Source organism: Aspergillus affinis, assembly GCF_023601865.1.
Source record: "Aspergillus affinis strain CMG 70 chromosome Unknown NODE_4_length_623078_cov_86_301200, whole genome shotgun sequence".
Lineage (NCBI taxonomy): Eukaryota > Fungi > Ascomycota > Eurotiomycetes > Eurotiales > Aspergillaceae > Aspergillus > Aspergillus affinis.
The window spans coordinates 530,634-552,980 of NW_026515785.1; the positions used below are offsets into that span (position 1 = coordinate 530,634).

The following is a 22,347-nucleotide window of genomic DNA, read 5'->3' on the forward strand; positions in this document are numbered from 1 at the left end:
CTTTCTCCGGATATGGCGAAGGCTGCTGCCGAGCTAACACCAAAAATCCACACCTTGAGAAACAAGACCAGTGCGATTCTTCCGTTATCAGCGGTGAAAGTATCCTGTACTCGAACCAGAACGATATACTTTATCCTTGGATGATCCGCTGCGGTCAGGTTTAACAACAAGTTCTAGTTCAACATGTTGACCTGTACGGATCTTAACGGCTAGCTACATCATGGATATCCTCTCCCTTCTGCCCGGCACCATGGCAAATTTGCTTCCCGGTATGCCGGACCTTTCGAGATTGAAAAGGTGATTAAGAACGGTATGACATGCCGCTTGAAGCTTCCTAGCCATTGGCGGATCTACCCTGTCGTCTCTATCGCGCAATCAGAACCGTACCATGGCGACAAAGAGTTCGGCAGGGAACGCAGCAAACCGGAGGCAGTCCAAGACGACGATATTGAAGTCGAGCGAATCCTTGACAGGCATGTTGTTCGCCGAGGTCGTTCGCGTAGAGGTGAAGTCAGTCACAGAAGTCCGCCCTACCCATAAGGCGCAGCCAGTAGGTTCACGATTTTGTCCTTCAACAGCCAGTTTGCTGACGCTTTGCTTTCACCACCCAGGACGTCAATCCCGAGGTCGCGTCGGAGGAAGAAGCCAGTACAGCTTCAACCTGCGTATTGATAGCCCCTGTTTGCTGGTCTAACAGCGTGCCACAGCATTTGTGGCAGGCGAGTTAACCATTGAACAGATGCGGGATACGCGTGCTATTGAAGAGCAAAGATCGTCGATCCTGAGGTTAGCAATGCTTCTTCTACTTCTACCACGCATATGGCGAGCCTATGACCATTATCAGGTCTTCATCACAATACATGAACTAACTCGATCTATAGTAGGACACTCCGGTATAGAGACACATTGATTCATATCCTAGTGAAAGAAACTAAGGCTACGAAGCTCTACCGTGTCATTTCTGGACCTGGATATTTCCGAACACCATTCTTCCAGGTCTGACACCGCTCGAACGCATACAGTTAAGTTTGACCAGCCGAAAGATCACCTATTAAGTGTCCAATGGTTACCGATATGGGATCCACAACTTATGGAGGCCGATTCGGCCTTTAAAAACGCGATTCTCCGTGGTCGAAAGAACGATTGGCCGCATCTCGTAATAGAGTCTGGTGTGTCCGGGTCTCTGTAAGGACTCAGACGGGATGCCGGATGGTGGCTATCTAACTCGGAGGGCGAAGTTCTATCTTCTATTCTTAGTCGGACGAGTCTTTATACCGGGTCACTTACTCCACGGAAGATAATAGGCTCCACACAAATTACACGCCTTACGATCAAGGTAATCCTTCTACCCCTGTGATTTTCACAAGGCAAGGTAGAACTCTCGATCGCAGATTACCCTGTGGTGAAGAAACTGTTGGATCCATAATTCGTGGACTCGAAAAGATGCTCAGGTTCTCCAACACACTAAGAGCAATTGAGCTACCCGAGCTTCTTGAAATGGCAAAGCTATGACTAGGAAATGATGATGGGGCGTGAGTATGTCAAGCAAATTAACAATGGCATTCTGGAGCACCATGCGCAATTATCGTTTGCGAACATCGACGAGGAATAAGTCATGCTCATATATGATTCTTTGGGTCCTTTGGGTGGCCTAATTCGGTAGAGCTTATATCTCAATCCGATTGCTAAAACCAAAGATAAGTATCTCATTAAGCCGCTTATTATAATTATATAGGCTTTTGATACGAAAGTCAAATTGGTCCAAAGGCAGGCCCTGTCGGATACTTGAAGAGCATGCCAATCGCCTGTTGCGGTCGTTAAATAAACCCGGCTATTTAGTTGCTTCAATTGAGAGGATTTGAATTGGCTCTGTGTTATATCGACTTCCTAAACCACAAGGCAAAGCCAGATTTTTCAATTCCACGCCGCCATCAAAGTGGACACAGATGATGACGGTGACGATGGTACCCTGTCGATCCTCCACCGTTCAGCAACTGCTACACACCGAACAACCGAGCCCAGATTCAAGATACGCTTTTCTCCAATTTTGCATTAATATGTGGATTCCCTCTTCAACTTCAACTTCGCCATCATCATCGACATACTCCGTGCAGGATAGCACGAGAGTCATGACTGCCGAGTTTTATGTGACCCCAGCAAGCTGGAGATCCTCAACTTGAGATTGGCGGTTCCCCTCGGGGCAGAAATATTGGAATTCAGCATCCGAGTTCAATCGATACAGCAGATGGGGTTGATAATCATCGACAGCGCCTTAGGTCACCCAGGCGGGGGGCTTCTGGGATCATCATTATACGATGATGGTGCTGGGCTTGGGATCTTACAGTCGAGTACCCTATTTGACAAGAGAAGTCGAGCTCGACATTAGTTCCTCGAGAATATCAAGAGGGCAAAGATGCCATTGAAACTTTTGAGATTTACGGGATCGCTGAATCTACCTTATGATATAAAGATCATAATAGGTACATCTTATTGCCATAGAGGCCAAACGGTCAACTAAACTGTCCTCTGGCATGGCACAGTACCCCTTTGCGACCGCCCGGTGCTACCAGATAACTTGCAAGGAAATAATCGAGGGGTCAAATTATGAGACTTTTCTACCAACCTGCCAATACATTCGGTTCTTGAATAGAGCAGCCGCACTTTGCGGTGCCGCGGATATACCTAACGACGAAACTCGAGGGCGAAAATTTCTGGACTAAGAATCCTCCGATATTTACACAATCTCCAGCTAGCTCATCCAAGAACAAGCCTCTAATCTACTAGGCAAAAACGTCTTCCAATTCTTAGATCTTGCAGAAGAAATATCTAAAGATCTTTCGATTGAGTTCTCCGAGTATATGAAGGATAGGCTGGCCGACGCCCGCCTTAAGGACCTCCTTCAGCCTACCTAGAGAGTGTCTGAGGTTGAGCGCTTGAAGATGACAATCGTGCTCTTGAAGACGATACTCAACAGGACAGTCTTCCTGCGCATCACGCGTTGGTCGTCAGGCAGGTACACTGACATCAGGTGGATGGTGTGCGACTTCAATTCCACGCCCAAGTCAACCCTTTCGTTTACGCCAAGTTCAATCGAAATCGGAAAACCTGCTCATGGAGTTGGAAATGACCTACATCCCGTGGGAGAATTGGCAAGTCTTCTCAACCTCGGTATCCGCTTTAAGGACTCCCAATACGAGGTCAAGACATTCTGGAGATTCGAAACCGATTGAGGTCCTGATGTGGCTTGAACAAGCACTCCAACATTCATGGAGCTGCTAAACATACGATAAGCAAGCATGCCAAGCTACCTACTAACTCAGGTTAGCTATGCTGGAAATAATTTGACATATGCCGATTCAATCTTGGCATCGTTAATCCATACCGCCTCGCTATTTCGGAACGTCTCCTGGACCTTGAAAGAGGGGGTTGGCTTTCCGATACCTAACATGTCTCCATTAGGGCCTGCTCCTAGTACTGCGGTCCTTCAGTTGACCGACGCAGGGGATGTTTGCGGGGCCCATTAAGCCAAGCTTGAGAAAGAAGACAACGTTAGCGAAATTCTGGAAAGGCAATCCCGTTTCCTCCATAATGCCATTCATGCATGGCTCTCGGACACACAACTTCTAAGATCCTTGGTAAGTCGCTACAGGCCAAAACCTTCCGAGAGCATGTTGCAGTGGGCAATGAAAATGGGGTTCAAGGATCGCATATTCGTCATTTCACTCTACAATCTTTCGTGATCATGGCTTATACTTCCGACTTGGGGGCTTAACGATTTGGCAGATAAACCAAAGAATGCCTACAGAAAATCCGACATCTACGCCGTTTGGACCTCTCCTCTCTCCATGCAACTGGAAACGAACTACTAGAGATAGCAGTTCGTTTTCCACCAACCTCCTATTTTGCAACACAGAATCTTGCCTGTCTACGAACGCTTCAATATGTCTTCTAGGGCCGCGCGATGCATGCCGAGTCAGTAGGGGATACCCCTGCCCCTACTGCCCCTATTGGCCATTCTTTCCCCAATGCTCCCACCCTTAACATCTCCAACTTTCCTCCCGTGGGAACCATCGGTGTCTCGTAGACCGAATATTTATTCGGGGACATCAGCGACATTGGCTCGCCCCGTTCCGAACGATCAAGGGCCCCGCCTCCTAATTTCCGGACGTTGATTAAACTAGATTTATTCCGGCGTGGATTTCAATTCCGAGATCACATTCTTGGAATACAAAGGCTGGGAGACTATTTCGATGCTCAGTATAGTGTTGGATTCCACAGGGTTTTACAATTGCAGGGGATAATTTAATGGATTGGAAATTGGTGATGAACCAAACAATAATATTAAGATTTCAACGATGGATAGATGTGCAAACCTATGGCAGTAGCTGTATAAATGCCCGATTCGTAGCCAAATGCACCACGTAGCCAGCCATTTCATAGCGGAGTTTCACTAACAGATTTACGTTCCAACGTCAAACGAGGGGGAAAGGGGTATAGCGTGCAAAAGAAAGATGATTGCAGGTGAGTCGAGCAGAAAAAAAAATCAAAAGTCAAACTCCCAATATAAACAAAACACCAAGGATAGACCTGCAAGGTACTTTTTCCCAAGACAGCCCCATGTTTATGCAACGAATAGAAAAAGAGACCTCGTATGTAGATCCGTAAAAACATCGACCCAGCCAACGGTAAGTCAATGGAAAGGAGAAAAAAGGGGTTTCATGCACATGAGCATCGTGTTTCCGTCATCATCGTAAGATCTTCATATGGCTGATTGGCCTCATGCAATGATGCCCGATCCGGGCGTTCCAGAGCCCCATCGAAATCGTTTCAGCCCTCCTCGAACAGCTTCTTGACCGCATCCGGCGGTTGCTTTCCCGCCAGAAAATCCCCCATCTCCCATGACGGATCCCATGCCGGTACCGCTCTCCATTCTCCCCACTTCGCGACCGAGCACATAGCCGGCCGAGAAACTGATGGCCGAGAAAAGAACCACTACGCCGGCACTGATAACCCACGTCATGATAGTTGGGCTGCCAGCAGAGTCTACCGTGGCGGTATGGCGGCTCTTCTTGGAAGATGAGCGACGATCTTTTGGAGAGCTAGACCGCCGTTTGATCTTGGGTGAGTTGGGTGCTGTGTAGGCCGGCATTGGTGCTGGCGGTGGTCTTGGCCGCTGCGACTTAGTAGAATCGTGGGTCTCGGCGGCCGATGCGGCCTCCTCTTCTCCGGCCTCGTCTCCCATGGCCACCGATTCTGACACAAGCCGAAACGCTGCTGGCGGTGCCCGAGAGGGACCTGGCTGTGGGGCTTGCGAAGGTTGCGAGTCATTTTTGGGCAACCCTCGTGCTGCGGCGGCACAGGAAAGTAATGTTGACAGGCTGGCTCGGAGGGCGGCGTCGTGATCAGCGTGGTGAGAAGGAGAGATCATGTTGTACGGGCTATGCTGTGTTGACGACCTTCGAGCCGACCGTATACTGGCTTGGGAGTTCCTTCGGATGGCGGTCCGACGACTGCAGTTGGAGACCTCACTCGGTTGAGAACGACGTCGTTCTAGCGGCCTCGTCCAGGACGGGTCCTGTGACGCGGGAGGATGGGAGAAGACGTTGGGCTGCGGAACGAAGGGAGACGAGCTGATCCGCATCCCTAACGCAGTGGAATTATCATCGTCATCAGTTGAGGGCGCATCGTCCGAGACCGGGGCAGACGGTCTCAGACCGGTCATGGACGGAACTCCTGGCGGGCGGCGAGCCATGTCCTCATTTGAACTGCTCAAGACACGGTCTGAGTCGCTTTCACTTTCTTCATATTCATCCTGGCTACTGCTTTGCTCGCGGGACGAGTAGTCGACTTGTGCCGTGGTGACGGTAGCCAGATGTTGCAGGCGACGTCGTGTACTGCGGCGATGGTATGGTCGAGAACCATTTTGCTCGACACGGAGACCGGTGGTAATAATGTCATCATTAGTGGCGGCGGACGACAAGGACGAGGACGAGGGCTGGGAGGAGACCTCGATCCATGAATCTAAATAATACTGTAATGAGTACATGTTGGTAAAGTAATATGGCGGTGAGAACGATAGCGAAACTGCATGCATGTTGCAACGTGCAGGAGAGATCGCCAGGAAGTAACGACGGGAGTAAGATATCAATCGTGGAGAGAAGATAAGACGAGCCTCACGTACCTTCTGATCTCGTGGGCGCCGCACCAGATGGCGAGCGTGACGGCAAGGGGTTATGCTGCTGATGAGCCTCTCGCGTCATCTGTGGACGAGGCTCATCCTGCACCTGACCCAGGAGGTCATAGTGATTGGGCTGCATGGCGCTGGTACGAGGACAAGAGCACTGGGTATAGAGAAGAGAGAAAGGAACAAGAGAAAAAGGAGAGAAGAGTCGAAAGAGGAAGAAAAGAATAAAAGGGACCAAGGAGGGGAACAATCAGACCACTGGAAGGAAGGGAGCGGTCAAGCAGCGATCGATGCAACGATCAATCAATCGGCAATGAGGGGGTGGGCCCTGATTATCTTATCTTTTGGGCGATGAAGTGATTCTTGCAGATCGTTGTGACGGGGGCTTGGGACGGGGCTTTGGGGCCGATGCACGCGATCCACTGAGAGATGAGGGACAAAAAGACAGATAGACAGATAGAGGAGTCGACAAATCGACAGGATGATAGAGCAAGAAGGAAGAAAAGATCCAGATGGCGGAGAGAAAGTAAACAAGACGAGGGGAGTTCCTAAGTAACAAATGAGTGGTTGCCTTCGATCAGCCGACGGCCAACAGCTGACTTGTCCTGCCGCCGCGGATCATCGACAGGCCTCCTCTGCTCGTTCGATGATCTTCCACAAGGATGAGGGGAGATGTCGTCACCAGAAATATGATCATCAATAAAATGAAAAGAGACTGTTCGGTCTGCAAGAGAAACAACTAACGAAGGGGAGAAACGAGAGGGGAAAATCAGCCGAAAGGAACAAAGACGCGGGGTGCCAAGACCCCCGTCACGTTACCGGAGTCTATACGAGAAGAGAAGAATAAGAATTGAAGTCGTGAATTAGTTATCCGGGTCTAATCTAACAAACTCCCAGTTCATAAGTGAAAACGTAAGAACTTTTTTTCAAAATCAAAATCGCAAGCAAATTATTCCTACAAACTTTTCTTCCTACCATGTCGTGTCAATTAAGCGTTTAGAAAGTGACCTTAGTTCCCTTGTACTCGGGGATGGAACCACGGCCACGGTTGGGAGCACCACCGCCGCCGCGTCCGCCAAAGCCTCCACGGCCGCCACCGCGAGGACCACCGCGTCCGCCAAAGCCACCGCGGCCACCACCACGAGGGCCGCCGCCGCCGCGGGGAGCACCTCCGCCGTTGTTGGCGCGGGGAGTGCTGAAGTCCAGACGCACGGGACGGCCGTCAATCTCGGCGCCGCTCAGGTCGTTGTAGGCCTGGCGGGCCTCGTCAACGGAGGCGTACTGAACGTATCCGAAGCCCTTAGGCTGGCCGGAGTCGGGGTGGGTGGGCAGGCGAATGCCCAGGATGCCGCCGCTGGCTCCGAACACCTCGCTGATCGAGTCCTCAGTGGCGCTGAAGGGAAGGTTGCCCAGGAAGAGGGTGTCGCTCTCGGGGCTGGCCTGGTCACCGAACGAACGGGCACGGGCCTGAGCCTTATCACCAGCATTGTTGTTGGCCGGGCGGCCGGTGGCGTAGTCAAGGTTGATCGTACGGCCGTCGATCTCAGCACCCTTCTTAGCCTCGTAGGCCTTAGCAGAGTCGATGTTGTTGGAGAACTCGACGTATCCGAATCTGATTGGAGTCAGCTACAGGCCCAGCATATTCTGCGGTTGGGACGAATGAACTTACCCGCGAGAGCGGCCAGTGTCACGCTCGGTCATGATGCGCACACCAGTGAGGTCACCGAAGCCCTCGAACTCCTGCTGGAGCCACTCCTCGGTGACGTTCCAGGAAAGGTTGCCGACGAAGAGGTTGGCCGAGGCACCGCCAGCGGGCTCTTCGGTCTTGGACTTCTTGGGGGTAGCAGATTCCTCGTCATCCTCAGCCTTACGCTTCTTCGAGTCCTTGGCGGACTCGTCGCTGTCCTCAGACTCAGAGTCGGAAGAGTCAGAGTCAGAGCCAGACTCGGAATCGGAAGAGTCGGAGTCAGAAGAAGACTGCAATGGGTCCTTGTTAGCATCCATTCCGTCCTCATAAGATGTTGTTCAAACATACCTTCTCAGCCTTCTTGGCCTTGGCGGGAGCCTCCTTCTCGCTCTCGGAGTCAGAGTCGGAGTCGGAGTCAGAGTCGCTAGAGTCCTTCTTAGCGGCCTTGGGGGCAGGCTTCTCATCCTCGGACTCGGAGGAGTCGGAAGAGTCGGAAGAGTCAGAGGACTCGGCCTTCTTGGCGGGCTTCTTCTTCTCCTCCTTCTTAGGGGCAGGCTTCTCATCCTCAGACTCGGAGTCAGAAGAGTCAGAAGACTCGGAAGAGGACTCCTTCTTCTCAAGCTTCTTGGCGGGCTTCTTCTCCTCCTTCTTGGGAGCAGGCTTCTCCTCCTCACTCTCGCTGCTGGAAGAAGCATCCTCCATGTCCTCGTCGCTGTCAGACGACTCGGACTCGGAAGAGGACTCCTTCTCAGCCTTCTTGGCGGGCTTCTTCACCTCCTTCTTGGCAGGCTTCTTCTTCTCACCCTCGCTCTCGCTCTCGCTGCTGGAGCTGGAGGACTCCATCTCCTCATCGCTGTCAGAGTCGGAGCTGCTGCTGGGAGTAGGCTCCTTCTTCTTGCTCTTGGACTTCTTCTCCTTGGTAGCCAGGTCACGAGCAATCTGCTTGCTCTTGGCCTTGGGAGACTGGGAAGACTTGCTCACGCCAGCATCCTTGACCTTGCTCAAGGACTTGTCAACGGCCTTCTCGCCACCCTTCTTGGAAACCGACTTGGTCTTAGACATTTTGAAACTGGTAAGAGAGAGATGGTTAGCGGAAGCCAGGACAGAAAGAGCTGGTAGGTGACACAAACCAAAGATATGTCTGTAGGACAAAAAACCGACAGAAATTTTCAAATGTGCGGCAGATTCTTCACGATCCCACAATTACCCGATTTAATCTCAACAAAAATGAAGAGATTTTAGCACAGATACCCACAAGTAGCCCACAACGACAATGTTCAAGCCCACAAGAGACGGACAGGAAATATGCAACCGTCTATAGATGAAACCCACGAGAGTAACCCACAGATCCCACAAGGAAAAGGTATGCGATATGCCACAGCCCACAGCCCTCAAATGTAAAAAGCCCACAGGATGTCTGTTGAAGTTGTACCTTGTAAGATACACGCTACTGCGTCAGTGAAGAGTTCTAAGATGGAAAGAGTTATCAAACCAGATCTTAGATCTCAGTTAATCAAAAGGATGATGGGAAAGGGTGAAGTTTGAGAGGAAGAGAAAATAGAAAAGGATGAGAGGAGCAGATGGGGGAATTTAAAGGAAGAAAATTTTTAGCAACTGCAAGCTCCGATGAGAAGAGAAGAAGAAAAAAAAAAAAAACCCTGGGGGTTGGCAAAAATTTCTTTTTCACACCGCCTCCTCCATGTGGTTTGGTCTAGGCACGTCTAACTACCCGGTGGAACAGTGGAGACCTGGGAGGTACTGAATCGCCGTCTGCCAATCGCTGCGCCCGGAGTGTCACTCCCTGGTACCCAGTGTTACTCTGGAGCTTCTCTTCCTGCCAAACTTCAACGCCGGCGACCGTGTTCTCCCGCTTTATACCATCAACTCATTACAATTGAGATTGGCCACGACACGCAGTCAATGGAAGTCCCCCACTAAGTTGTCGGTTTCAAATTCAACATGGCTCCCCCCAATCCTTCCCATCGCCCGCGGAAGAAGAGAAAGTTCGCTTCCTCTTTCGCCGGGTCCAACGACTCTCTGATCTTGGAGACGGAGGGGAAACCCTCGCCTGCCTTTCCTCTGGTTTCTTTTCTTTGGGCTGCGCGAGCCGGTGTTTCCCAATGGCTTGTTCTACCCCTTATCTTGATGGCCGTGGGCCTGTTTCGCTGGGGTGTTAGTCTGTGGGGGTACTCTGGTTAGTCGAAATGACAGGGCGTGGAAGCCCTTGGGACTTAGAGCACCATGATATTAACCATTGTTAGGATTCAAAATACCCCCCATGCACGGTGACTTCGAAGCACAGAGACACTGGATGGAATTGACAATCAACTTACCGATGTCCAAGTGGTACACGTACGATCTGCAGTACTGGGGCCTGGATTACCCGCCATTGACAGCTTACCATAGCTGGCTCCTTGGGAAAATGTATGTGAATGCCTTGCCTAGTGTTTCAACGAGTCCTATTCGACGACTGACAGTTAGAAGTGGTTCGCTTTTCGACCCCGTCTGGTTTGCGCTGGACGAATCCCGTGGCTTCGAAGACCCTCAGTTGAAGGTGTTCATGCGCGCGACCGTGATCGTTTCCGAATACCTCATCTATATCCCTGCCATCGTCAATTTCTTACGTCGCTTGACTCGCATGCAGGATGTCCCTGTGTGGTCTGCTTCGATTGCCCTCGTTGCCATCCTACTCCAACCGTCGACCATACTCATTGATCACGGCCACTTCCAGTACAACACCGTGATGCTGGGACTTGTCGTTGCGAGCTTGGATGCGATACTGGCTGGCCGCATGCTTTGGGCCTGCATATTCTTCGTGGGTGCTTTGGGTTTCAAGCAGATGGCTCTCTATTATGCTCCGGTCATGTTCGCTTTCCTTCTGGGCGTCTGCATCTTCCCGAAAATCCGCATCCTCCGCCTGCTTTGCATCTCCATCGTCACGCTTGCTGCTTTCGCTGTTCTATTTGCCCCGCTATTGGTAGGGGTTGCCAATGTCGATGCCCAAAAGGCTTTGGCCTCGCTTCCACAGCCTCCGCTGCTGCAAAAGCTTCCCGTCGAGTTAGACAAGAGCTCTTTGCTCCATGCGCCCTTGTTCCAGCTGACCCAAATTATCCACCGAGTCTTTCCCTTTGCCCGTGGCTTGTTCGAAGATAAGGTCGCGAATGCTTGGTGTGCTATTAACACATTCTACAAGCTTCATCGGTTCGAAGCCAGCCTTCTTCAACAAGTGTCTCTCGGTGCTACACTGGCATCCATCCTGGTTCCTTGCGCCATCGTCTTCCGGCACCCGCGCGCCTCGCTTCTTCTTCCCGCCCTCTCCTGCGTAGCTTGGGGCTTCTTCTTGTTCTCATTCCAGGTGCATGAAAAGAGCGTTCTCCTGCCCTTGCTCCCCATGACACTTCTCCTGGCCGGTGACGGAGGACTCACCAAGGAAACTCGCGCATGGGTAGGATGGGCCAACATGCTCGGATCTTGGACTATGTACCCCCTCCTCAAGCGCGACGAGCTTCGGGTGCCGTACTTTGTTATGTCGCTCCTGTGGGCTTATCTGCTCGGTCTCCCGCCGACGTCGCTGGAAATCTTCCGCACGCGACCCACCTCGGAAGATTCGGGTCCACGCGCCGAACTTCACATCCTCACCAAACTTCTTCACTTCTGCTTCTATCTGGCTATGATTGGATGGCACGTGGTAGAGGCTTTTGTTCCTCCTCCCCCCGGAAAGCCGGATCTGTGGGTGGTGCTGAACGTTCTTGTCGGCGCCGGAGGGTTTGGTCTTGCGTACCTTTGGTGTTTGACGAAATTGATCTCGCAGTGCTGTTCGATTGATCGCAAGACGGCGGAAGAGACTCAGAAGAAAAAGCAGTAGGATGAGTGTTTTATCTACTTAGATCAAAATTTAACCAATGATACCCAGTTCTAATTCAAACATTTCCTCTCCTGGTCTTCTAAAGGGGACATACAGTCAATATGGAACATGGAATTAAATCCTAATTTACATCTATCTATAGCACATGAAAGGAGATATCTCATCCAGGTAATATACAACGCAGCCCAAACCAAAACACCATGCAGAAAAACCGAACAGCCGCATGCACGCATCCACATGCAATCAATTGACATGAGATAACCAAGTTTCTCAATGCATCCCCATTATCCCATCAACAGCACGAGACCGGAAATGGATCCGAACGGATCTAGACCTTGAAGCCGAATCCAGCCATACAGGCCTTGTACTGGTCGATCGTGGACTTGCATTCCTGCGTCGGGTCATCGGACTTCGAGAACAGCATGCAGTCGTCCCGGGCCGTCTTCTCGGGCTTGCAGACGCAGCAGGGCTGTGACGGGTATGTATGTGTCAGTCGGAGGAGTCCGGAGAGCGGCGTTTGTAACGTGAGGCTGTTGACTCAACGTACCTTGGGCTTCTCGGCGGGCGCAGCTTGCGCAAGGGGAGCGGGGGCAGGAGGAGCCTGTTCAGCAGGGCCTAGATAGTAAATTGGTATGTTAGTTATGTTATTGTCACTTTCTTTAAGTTTTCGGTGCTCCGGTTGGATTGATTGGATGAACATGCGGAGCGCATCGGGTATGTTTGAAGAAAGACCTACCGCTGGAAGAGCCGAAGAGAGACATTATGATATATTGAGGGGGGAAGATGGCAGCGAGTGACAGAAATTGTAAGGCAAAGAGAAAGTGCGCAGTTGACAGTTGACAGTTGCAGCAAGAAACCGGAAGAAAAGCGAGGCTGAATAATCCAAATGATGCGATGCCCTGCGCAGAGGGTTCTTCCCGCCGGCCGTACAGGAGGATCGGCGCCAACCGCATCGGGACTAGCGGAGGGACGAGGCCATCGCAAAGAGTCCAAGTTCCGCCTTTATTTTGCCTTCTGTGTTTTTTTTTTTCTCCCTCGCCTTTTTTTTCGCCTCCACGCTTGCATTCTTTCACCACATTCTTTGTTCCTGTTCCCAGGTTTGCATACACCCTGCGGCCACCTCTCACGCGGTCTCTCCAAAGTCTGTCCATTTTTGACTTTTCGCTCGTCGAATTGCAATCTACAATCTTGATCTCTCCCACCCTGAAATTTACCCCGCCATGGCCCCTCCAAAGGTCTTTTCTCTTGAAGGCAAAGGCCTCAAGCTCGACACCGCTGAGGATGTTGAGGCCCATATCAAGCCCTTGCTGGAGAGCGCCGACTATACTGAGATCCGTCTTGGGGGCAACACTTTCGGCGTCACGGCCTGTGAACGCTTCGCCGCTGCCTTCGCCACGCAGAAGAATCTCGAAGTGGCCGAGCTGGCCGATATCTTCACCTCGCGTCTGATCGAAGAGATCCCCGATGCTCTGACCCACCTGTTGAACGCCCTTCTCGCGATCCCCTCCCTCCACACCGTCAACCTCTCCGACAATGCCTTCGGCAAACGCACCTCGAAGCCCCTCGTCGATTTCCTCTCCTGCCATGTCCCTCTGCGCCACCTGATCCTGAACAACAACGGTATGGGTCCCGACGCGGGTGCCGAGATCGCCGACGCCCTGAAGGAGCTGGCTGAGCGCAAAGAGGAGGCCCGCAAGGCCGGCAAGGAGGTCGCTCCTCTGGAGAGCATCGTCTGCGGTCGGAATCGTCTGGAGAACGGCAGCATGGCCGCCTGGGCCCGTGCCTACGAGATGCACGCCGCCGGCATGCGCTCCGTGAAGATGACTCAGAATGGTATCCGCCAGGAGGGTATCTCGCACCTTCTGCGCGAGGGTCTCCGCCACGCCAGCGGTCTGGAGGTTCTCGACTTGCAGGACAACACCTTCACCCTCATGGGATCCACGGCTCTGGCCGAGGTCCTCCCGGGCTGGCCCGCTCTGCGCGAACTCGGTGTCGGCGACTGCTTGCTCTCCCCTCGCGGCGGTGTCAAGGTTGCTCAGGCTCTGGCGGACGCTAAGAACCAGAAGGTGGAGACCCTGCGTCTGCAGTACAACGACATCACTGCTGAGGGTGTCAAGCAGTTCCTGCATGCGACCAAGACCGCGCTCCCGTCGCTGCGCCGCATCGAGCTGAACGGCAACAAGTTCATGGAGGAAGATGAGAATGTGGTCGAGCTGCAAGAGGTCCTGGAGGCTCGAAAGGAGGAGCACGGCAGGGATGACGACCCTGAGGACATGTGGGGTGTCGACGAACTCGACGAGCTTGAGAGCGATGAGGAGGAGGAGGAGGAGGAGGAAGAGGAAGAGGAAGAAGAGCACAAGGCCGAGAAGGTCGTCGAGGACGCCGCTCGGGCCGAGAACGAGAAGGTCGCCCAGAAGCAAGACAAAGAGGTTGACGAGCTTGCTGCCGCTCTTGGAAAGACTGGCCTGTAAAGACAGGTTTCTGGTTCCTTGATAGATCACTCACCCCCCCCCATCCACTTTCACCCCTCCCGCTTTTTCGTCTTATACCCCCAATACAACGACAGGAGCTACTCGCGTGCGGTAAGAATACCACGGTGCGTGTGTGACGGATGACGTGTCTAGCCTAACACAGGTCATCGATGCATCGAGCTCCCCTCACTCGATCATCATTCGAAACCCATTTCCAGTATTGGTCCCTGGAAGGGCCAATCACGCAGGCGATGATAATACCTTGGAACTTTCCTCGATATTCCCTCCGCCGCGAGTTACCTGCCTTTCGCAATTAGATCAGACCAGACCAGTGCCCTTACCCTTTGATGTCCAGCACATATTTATCATCGTTTTTGAGATTTGCTTCCAAGACATTGAATAGAATAGCTCGGCAATTGGTTATTTGGCTTCTTGTTATCATGAAAAACATGTTCACCCCCTTGTCACGATGTATATAATGAATCAAAATAAATTATGTGCAGTACATATATAGTTCTTAAGTAGTCTGAGCGCTGCGTGAGCTGCTCGGGGTAAATTGTCGGTGTACAACAAACAATCTATTAGGACCGGATGTGACATACTTTGACTGTGGAATCCTCAGTCAGGCCACTGCCGCAGACTCCGTACACTTTGAAATACTTTTAATGCAGCATGTAATCAATCCTACTCCGAGTACGTACATACAACAAGATTAACCCCGGGATATTTTAATATGATGTCATCTTCACCACATCACCATATCAAATCCATCCACACCTTCAAGCTTCCAACCTCCTCCTTCCCATTATCATCTTCTTCTTTCACACCCACCTTCAACCAAATCCCCAAAATACACATCCAATCCAACTACATCAGCCATCCAACCACCTCCCCAGAACCCCCAAAAAGGGGGACTTAGAAAAAAAGATGTCCCGCTCCGCCGTCCTCACGCGCACGCACGCCCTCCTCAACGCCTTCAGCAACCCATCGACCTCTCTCCAAACACTCCTCTCCAACTTCACCTCATCGGATCCCTGGGCCCTCGAGCACGGCCTCCCCTTGCTAGCGCCCTTCCTGGGCCGGAAATACACCGGCCTCGAAGGCTTAAAGACGTATTTCACGTTGTTGGCGGAGACGTTGGAGATCGAGTGGATGCGGTTCGAGGAGGAGGGGGGATGGGTGGTTGACCTTGATGGGGAGCAAGGGGATGGCAAAGGGAAAGGGGAAAGCGAGAGGAAGGTGTCTTTGCGCGGAGAGGCGCAGTTTCGATGGAAGAGTACGAATCAGGCGTGGGAGGAGGGGTTTGCGTATCGGATTGGACTGGTAGATGAGGACGGTGGCGATGATGTGAAGGTCAAGTCGTATGAGGTTTGGGCGGATACGGGGGCGGCTTATTTGGCGAGGATGGGGAAGTTGGATCGATTGAGTTAGGTCTGGGTTTGGGTTTGGGTTTGAGTTTTTACTGATGGTTGGTTGGCAAAGATTGGATCTGGGAGTGTATGATAGTTGTATTTTCACTATATGGAGATCATGCTAGTGGTGATGAGGGTGTGAAGTTAATCGACAGTCCGATCAATCCATCCCACGTTTCCGAACTTGCCTTCCGGCGTCTGGAATACCTTCTTCAGCGAATCGTACCGCTGATACCCCCGTCCATCGAGCACGATGCTGGCGTTCGTGCCGGCGCGTCCGGAGGCACTGAATCCCGGTCCGAACGCCTTGTACTCGGCCTGGAAGGTCTGGCTAGTCAGACGGCTCTGCCCGTCAACCACCCAGTCGATGTACCCAGCCGGCAAAATACTCTCGTCCTCGTAGGTGTTGGCGAAGATCGACCGGTGGAGACTATTCCAGGGACGGCCGAGAGCGCACTTCCCCTTAATAGTGGGAGCGATGGACGCGTTGGCCGCCTTGACGGAGGAGTCGACGATGTAGACGCCGTAGTTGTTCACGAAGGTGGTGTTGGTGCCTTTCCAGGCGGTGATGCCGCCACCGCAGTTACGGAGCTGGAGCTGCGAGGACTGGAACCAGGCGGTGCCGAAACCGTATATGAAGTCGGTCTGCCCGGCGATGATGGATTTATGGAAGTAGGCGTTGCCGAGCTTGCCGACGTAGACCTATTTCCCACTCGTTAACACTAGTGCTCTTGCTTTCGTAGGAGATGAGGAAGAGACATACGGTATCCTGGTAGGAATAGAATCCACAGTAGTAAAATCCTCCGTTGGCGCGGCTAAAGCTGAGTGCATGAGCCGGTCCGTCCGAGTAATCGGACCAAGTATTTGTGAAGTCGATATTGTACGCTCGGAAATCCACATTGCCGAACGGCGTATCCTCAGGCACCGGATATCCCGTTGGGCCTGACCCCGTGTAGCTGGACTCCAGCGTCGGAGCAACGGTCAAGACGCTCGAGAAGACATTGTCTACGGCCTTTCCGGTGTTGTCGTGATTGGCCTGCGCCCAGGTGAGTGTGACCTTGTTCTTGGTGGCATCTTTCGGGTCATTCGTCTGGCCTAGCAGGGCGATGGGGCCCGATCGCGTCACATTGACTTGCTCTTTGTATTCTCCTGGTAGGATCAGGATCGTCTGGGTAGAATTATCGTCGGGCAGGGACTCAATGGCTGCCTGGACGGTCGAGAATTGTGCCGCCGGGTGAGACGACTTCGAGACGACAATAGTCCCAGGGGCGCAATACTTATGAGATTTCTGGCAAGCATGTCGAGAGTTCGAAGGCACAGCCGCCGAATAAACTCCTGCCGCGCAGAACAGCAACGTAGATAAAGTTGAGAGCTTCATTATTCCACCGCGTATTTCAACACAGACACCGCGTCAATTCCAACAGCGCGATGATCCGCTCCTCACCTTGTATCATTAAATACCTCCATATCGTCATATTGGCCAATTCGACTTCCCCGGAAAATCTCCCTCAACCCACATCACCCGCGGGAGAAATTGCGGAGAGAACAATGCCAATCAGCGACAACAAGTATCGGCAGATGAACATGATTCCCGGACTCAAGCATAGCCAGGCGGCTTGAATCCAAAGCCAATATCGCGCATCCAATTGTGTGCGAGGGTGTGCTGCGATCCCCGCAAAGTTGTTTACCCCGGACGAGGCGACGGAGAAATCAGAGCAGGTGAGGCGGAGAATTGCATTCCGCCTGTCAGCGTGGTGATGGGATGCGGAGAGACAACGATTCCACGCCGTGGGAATTCATGATGAGTGTATATTCAGCGTATTTCTGACATTATCTACCTGAAAGTGTATCGTACGAAAGTATACAGCGCTGTAGACATGGAGCGATGCTCATAGCTTAGGCTCGTCGAGGTGGACAGTGCACGAGACTATCCCATCACGTCAGCACGACCACGAATAGTTAGTTAAATTACGCAGGAAAAAAAAGAATATAAAAAAAGAAATAATAATATTCAAATGACAGAAAAAGCCTCATAATCAAGGCCTTTGCTCCGTACCAGTGGAGGTATCCCAGCGGTTGGAAACGGAAATGAAAAAGGTCTCGATAAGCCGAAATGAGAGCATGAAACAAGTCACGCGTTAGGAGAGCCAAGTGGAAACACTCAGGCACAACGGAGTAGCATCCCAATTTGGGGGATTCGCGAATGAGAGCAGCGGAATTGGAGACGAAGGGACGAGTCATACCGCTGGGTGCAAGGATCCAGATTTCAGGCTAGCGAGTGCGTTCGCGTAAAGCACGCCGGCGATGGCCATAGACTAGATAGCTCGTGGTCGTGGCACCACGAAGCAAAGCAAAGCAAGCAATCAGTCGCTCAGAATTCCCGGTGGAGAGAATCCATCACAGCTCCAACATGCAGCAAGTCTCGCATTGTTCGGTGGTAACCTCGGTCTCACCACATCGGGCGTCGTCCGAGGCCGAGATGGGGGGGAGTTATCGCAGCGACTCGCGTCGATAGGACAATACAAGCAACTAAGCAGACGCAAAGGCCCACCGTGCCTGCCAAGCGTCAAAGAAACTAGGAATTCGTGCAGCGAGTGGAGCGTGGGGGCTTCCCTCGATAGCTCTGCTGCTGGGTTGCTAACCTGCTAGCCGATCCAAATCAGCCCCCAGCGCACAACAGAAGGAAAATGAATCCTTCCGTCGGAGTTTCCGGTGAGTCCAAGTCGGGTGGTCTCAGTCACGGGTTCCCCCCCACCGAAGATTGGAGTCAGATTCTCAGAGGAAGTGGAAATCGTTCCTTACCAAAGCCAATGCGTTTTGTTAGTATGGAAAATAAGCTAAAGATAAAGATAAAATGGAGAAGACAGTTTTTTCTTGAATGAACCCTTGGTTTGATTTCACTAAATTTACCACTATTAATGACATACATACATGTGAAAGAAGAGAAAATTGACTCTATGAACGTAGAGACAAAAAAGTAATAAGAAAAAAAAAAGTCTATGATACGGAAAAAAGGGGGTATGCGCAGCTGGGCTCAGAAGCCAGCCCATGCATGTATGCGGAGTGATTATCCAGAGCGGATCATATTAAAAGGAAATGAGCGTAAATGTTTACTCATCTTCCTCAACCTCTTCGGCACGGGCACCAAGGGTGTAACGGGACTTGCCGTGGGCATCAACCTCGTGCTCGATGGCAAGCTTGGAGAGGTGGCCGAGCAGGTTCTCGATCTTGGTGTCGGCCTTCGAGCGGTTCTTACGTCCAAGGTTGTCAAGGCCGGGGATGATGGTGAGGATGTAGTACACCACGGCAATGATGATGGTGACACCAATGGAGTAGGCCCAGATGACAACGACGGTAACAATGTCGACATCACCGTTGACGGAGAATTCAGCAGGGCTGGGGGGGCTGGTCTGCTTGTATTCACCGGACAACCAACCGAAGACACAGAAGAGGGTGGCGAGCACATCGACAACGAAGATGGCTCCAACCAGCTGCCACGAGGGCCAGGTCTTACCACCACGGGTGACGAAGATCAGCCAGTTCTCAGTAAGGGCAACCTCCAGGAAGAGGATCTCCTGAGGAGAACCGAAGTTCTGGATGATACCACCGTTGGACAGGAACAGAGAGGCACGGATGATCCAAGTACCGGCAGCAAGGAGGATACCAAGAACGACGGAGATGACCCAGATCTTGGGAAGCTGCCACTCGACGGGACGAGCTTCGAAGTGGGCGTTATCGTAGGCAACGGCAATGGTGGCAAGATCGGCGAACAGAGCGATGAAGACAATCAGATCAGCGCGCATGGTCTCGTTGATGATGATCATGGAGGTGACGAGGTAGATCTCAAGGTGGAGACACAGAGCGATACGGTACTGAATGTAGGCCTTCATACGCTGGAAAATCTGACGGGCCAGCTTGATGGCATCGACGATGGTGCTGAGACCGGGGGCGAGGAAGACAATATCGGCAGCGGCCTGGGCGGCTTCGGTGGAACCTTCGACGGCAATACCGCAATCAGCCTTCTTGAGGGAAGGAGCATCGTTGACACCGTCACCAGTCATGGCAGTCAAGTGACCACGCTGCTGCAACATCTCGACGACCTGGTACTTGTGCTCGGGGAACACCTCAGCGAAACCATCAGCCTTCTCGACAAGGTCGTGCTGGGCAGAGCCGGCAAGACCACCGTGGATCAGACGCTCGGAGTCGTAGACCTTGGTAGACAGGGCAAGCATCTTGCAAGTTTCCTTGGCGATGGCAAGAGCATCACCAGTCAACATCTTAACGGACAGACCGAGGACCTGGGCCTCAGCGATGGTGTGGGCGGTATCCTCACGGGGAGGGTCGAACATGGGGTACATGCCCAGCAGTTGCCAGGGCTCACCCTCCTTCTGGACGGCAACACCGAGAGAACGGAAACCACGGCGAGCGAACTCGGTAGCCTTGTCACGGAAGAGACGGGCCTCCTCCTCGGAGCACTCAGACATGTTGAGGATAGCCTTGGGGGCACCCTTGGCGCAGACGTAGCGGACACCGTCGCAAGTACAGATGGTGGTGATACGCTTGGAGACGGGGTCGAAGGGAGTGTACTTCTCGGTAACCCAGTTGCGAGCGAGGATCTCACGGGCCTTGGGGTAACGGCGGAGAGTAAGGATAGTAACCTTGTCGATGGGGTCGAGGTTCTTGACGTTGTGGTTGGAGGCAATAGCAGCGACAGCCATCATCCAGTTAACATCGACACCCTCGTTGACGTAGGGCTCACGGATGGAGAGCTGGTTGGCAGTAAGGGTACCAGTCTTGTCAGAGCAGAGAATGTCGACACCGGCAAGAGATTCGATGGCAGTGAGCTTCTGGACGATAGCCTTCTGCTCGGCAAGGTAGGCAGCACCGACAGCGAGGGTGGTGGTGGTGACGACGGGCAGACCGACGGGGACACCAATGATGAGCAGAATAAGGGTGTAGTGAAGCAGGTTGTTGTCCTCATCCTCGGGGGTGGCGATCTTGAGATGACGGTAGAAACCACCAATCCAGGCAGCGAGAATCCAGAACATGACGAGAACCAGCAGGGTGGTACCAATGTTGTCCATGACAGCCTTGAAGTGACCCTGGTCCTGAGCACCCTGGACGAGAGCAGCGGTCTTACCGACGAAAGACTGCTTGGCGGTAGCGGTAACGATACCGTAGGCCTTGCCACGCTTGCAACCGGTGGTGTAGTAGCAGGTATCGGCCATGTACTTGTCGACAGCGAGAGATTCACCAGTGATGGCAGACTGGTCAACGGCGACCAGGGAGACACCGGCGCGAGCCTCAATGCCACCATCCTCATCATCCTCATCATCCTTCTCCTTGAGGGTGTCGTCTTGGGACTGGATCAGGTATTCCTTGTAGGTGTCGAACATTTCGGGCTTGGAGTAGTCGCAGATCAGGCGGACATCGGCAGGGACGACGGTACCTTCCTCAACAATGACCTAAAGAACGATAGCCGGTTAGTCAAGCTGGTCCCTTCCCAAAATTGACAGGCGGCAAGGGAAAACTCACAATATCACCGGTAACGAGCTCACGAGCAAGGATCTCCTGCTCTTGACCATCACGGATAACAACAGACTTCATGGCGATGTCACCCTTGAGAGAAGCAACAACGTCGGCAGCCTGCTTTTCTTGGTACCAACCGACAACAGCGTTAAGCATCAGAATACCGATAATGACACCCAGATCAATCCAGTCACGAAGACCAGCGGCGAGGAGGACAGCAAGTTCCATAACTGCAGAGGATTGTTAGAGGCCATTGGATCGTTACTGGGGATGCTGAGGTGAAGCCGACTCACCATAAAGAATGGGACCACGGAAGTAACCAATGAACTGAACGAAGAAGTTGGTCTTCTCAGTGCTCAACTCGTTCCATCCAGTTCTCTTGCGACGAGGCTCAATGTCGCCGGAGCGGAGACCAGCGCGGATATCGGTCTCGAGCCAGTCATCGGGGCAGACGAAATCTCCATCGATAGTATCTTCCTTTCCACCCCAGAACTTGTACCAGGGCTTCTTGTTCTTCTTGGCGCTGAAGCCACCGGCAGAAGAAGTCGAGCCACGGCGACCATCACGAGCAGTCGAGATGTACCGGTTCAACGCTCCGTATTCGTCGAGACCGGCACCCTCGTTGACATCAGCAGTGCTGCGAGAATGGTCACCATTCTCGACGTCGGGAGCATAGGAGATTCTTCGCTCCGCCATTGTTGCAACACGGCTCACAAAGCCTTAAGGACCTAACGATATGAGCAGAGGCAAACAAAAAATGGCAGGAATGGCAAGAGTAAGAATTCCCATAAAGAAAGAAAAAATCGAGGCGAGGGGGGAGTGGGAGAATGCGCTCTTTTATGTCACTTTGGGGGGGGGGGGGACTGACTGATTTGCACGGGACCTGGACACAAACACGTCTTGTCTCCTAAGCTCCAACGGGCGACCTTCCCTGTGCGTAAGCCCACTTCTTTTTTTTAAAAAATTATTAAATTTTTTTTTTTCTTGTTAGGTTATTCCGTAATAATGGGGTGGTGTGGCCGGGAGCAGTAGCCAGTAGCCACTTCGATCGAAAGTTCACTGTCCCTGGTAAGTTCCAGTGGGTGAATGACCGAGGCGACCCTCACTTTGCCTGTTTTGTTCGTTCCTCCCACACGCACACACATTTTTTGTCTTAACGGGACGCCCCTGAGGAATTTTCGTCTTTTTTTTTTTTTTCG

General features: G+C 52.3%; 9 protein-coding genes across 9 annotated transcripts; 4 read left to right on the forward strand and 5 right to left on the reverse strand.

Annotated features, from left to right (window-relative positions):
• Positions 1-220: 220 nt before the first annotated feature.
• On the forward strand, positions 221-1,002 carry KD926_008064 (uncharacterized protein; the record flags this gene model as incomplete). Its single annotated transcript, XM_053104137.1, has 5 exons — positions 221-269; positions 339-550; positions 612-648; positions 708-786; positions 882-1,002. 5 exons carry the CDS (start codon positions 221-223, stop codon positions 1,000-1,002), a joined length of 498 nt encoding a protein of 165 aa, XP_052960628.1.
• A 3,775-nt stretch (positions 1,003-4,777) lies between these two features.
• Positions 4,778-6,317, reverse strand: KD926_008065 (uncharacterized protein; the record flags this gene model as incomplete). Its single annotated transcript, XM_053104148.1, has 2 exons — positions 4,778-6,021; positions 6,182-6,317. 2 exons carry the CDS (start codon positions 6,315-6,317, stop codon positions 4,778-4,780), a joined length of 1,380 nt encoding a protein of 459 aa, XP_052960629.1.
• Positions 6,318-7,180: 863 nt separating this feature from the next.
• On the reverse strand, positions 7,181-8,933 carry KD926_008066 (putative nucleolin protein Nsr1; the record flags this gene model as incomplete). Its single annotated transcript, XM_053104159.1, has 3 exons — positions 7,181-7,796; positions 7,854-8,161; positions 8,220-8,933. The coding sequence occupies 3 exons, from the start codon at positions 8,931-8,933 to the stop codon at positions 7,181-7,183; spliced, it is 1,638 nt and encodes a 545-aa protein (XP_052960630.1).
• An 897-nt stretch (positions 8,934-9,830) lies between these two features.
• Positions 9,831-11,736, forward strand: KD926_008067 (dolichyl-P-Glc:Man(9)GlcNAc(2)-PP-dolichol alpha-1,3-glucosyltransferase ALG6; the record flags this gene model as incomplete). The annotated part of the gene is made up of 3 exons (XM_053104171.1): positions 9,831-10,065; positions 10,133-10,295; positions 10,353-11,736. The coding sequence occupies 3 exons, from the start codon at positions 9,831-9,833 to the stop codon at positions 11,734-11,736; spliced, it is 1,782 nt and encodes a 593-aa protein (XP_052960631.1).
• Positions 11,737-12,064: 328 nt separating this feature from the next.
• KD926_008068 (copper metallochaperone COX17) lies at positions 12,065-12,497 on the reverse strand (the record flags this gene model as incomplete). The annotated part of the gene is made up of 3 exons (XM_053104182.1): positions 12,065-12,205; positions 12,284-12,351; positions 12,473-12,497. The coding sequence occupies 3 exons, from the start codon at positions 12,495-12,497 to the stop codon at positions 12,065-12,067; spliced, it is 234 nt and encodes a 77-aa protein (XP_052960632.1).
• A 459-nt stretch (positions 12,498-12,956) lies between these two features.
• On the forward strand, positions 12,957-14,207 carry KD926_008069 (GTPase-activating protein RNA1; the record flags this gene model as incomplete). The annotated part of the gene is made up of 1 exon (XM_053104192.1): positions 12,957-14,207. One exon carries the CDS (start codon positions 12,957-12,959, stop codon positions 14,205-14,207), a length of 1,251 nt encoding a protein of 416 aa, XP_052960633.1.
• Positions 14,208-15,134: 927 nt separating this feature from the next.
• On the forward strand, positions 15,135-15,638 carry KD926_008070 (uncharacterized protein; the record flags this gene model as incomplete). Its single annotated transcript, XM_053104203.1, has 1 exon — positions 15,135-15,638. The coding sequence occupies one exon, from the start codon at positions 15,135-15,137 to the stop codon at positions 15,636-15,638; it is 504 nt and encodes a 167-aa protein (XP_052960634.1).
• A 125-nt stretch (positions 15,639-15,763) lies between these two features.
• On the reverse strand, positions 15,764-16,997 carry KD926_008071 (putative pectin methylesterase; the record flags this gene model as incomplete). Its single annotated transcript, XM_053104214.1, has 2 exons — positions 15,764-16,321; positions 16,383-16,997. 2 exons carry the CDS (start codon positions 16,995-16,997, stop codon positions 15,764-15,766), a joined length of 1,173 nt encoding a protein of 390 aa, XP_052960635.1.
• Positions 16,998-18,729: 1,732 nt separating this feature from the next.
• Positions 18,730-21,844, reverse strand: KD926_008072 (uncharacterized protein; the record flags this gene model as incomplete). The annotated part of the gene is made up of 3 exons (XM_053104224.1): positions 18,730-21,084; positions 21,155-21,378; positions 21,442-21,844. The coding sequence occupies 3 exons, from the start codon at positions 21,842-21,844 to the stop codon at positions 18,730-18,732; spliced, it is 2,982 nt and encodes a 993-aa protein (XP_052960636.1).
• Positions 21,845-22,347: the final 503 nt, after the last annotated feature.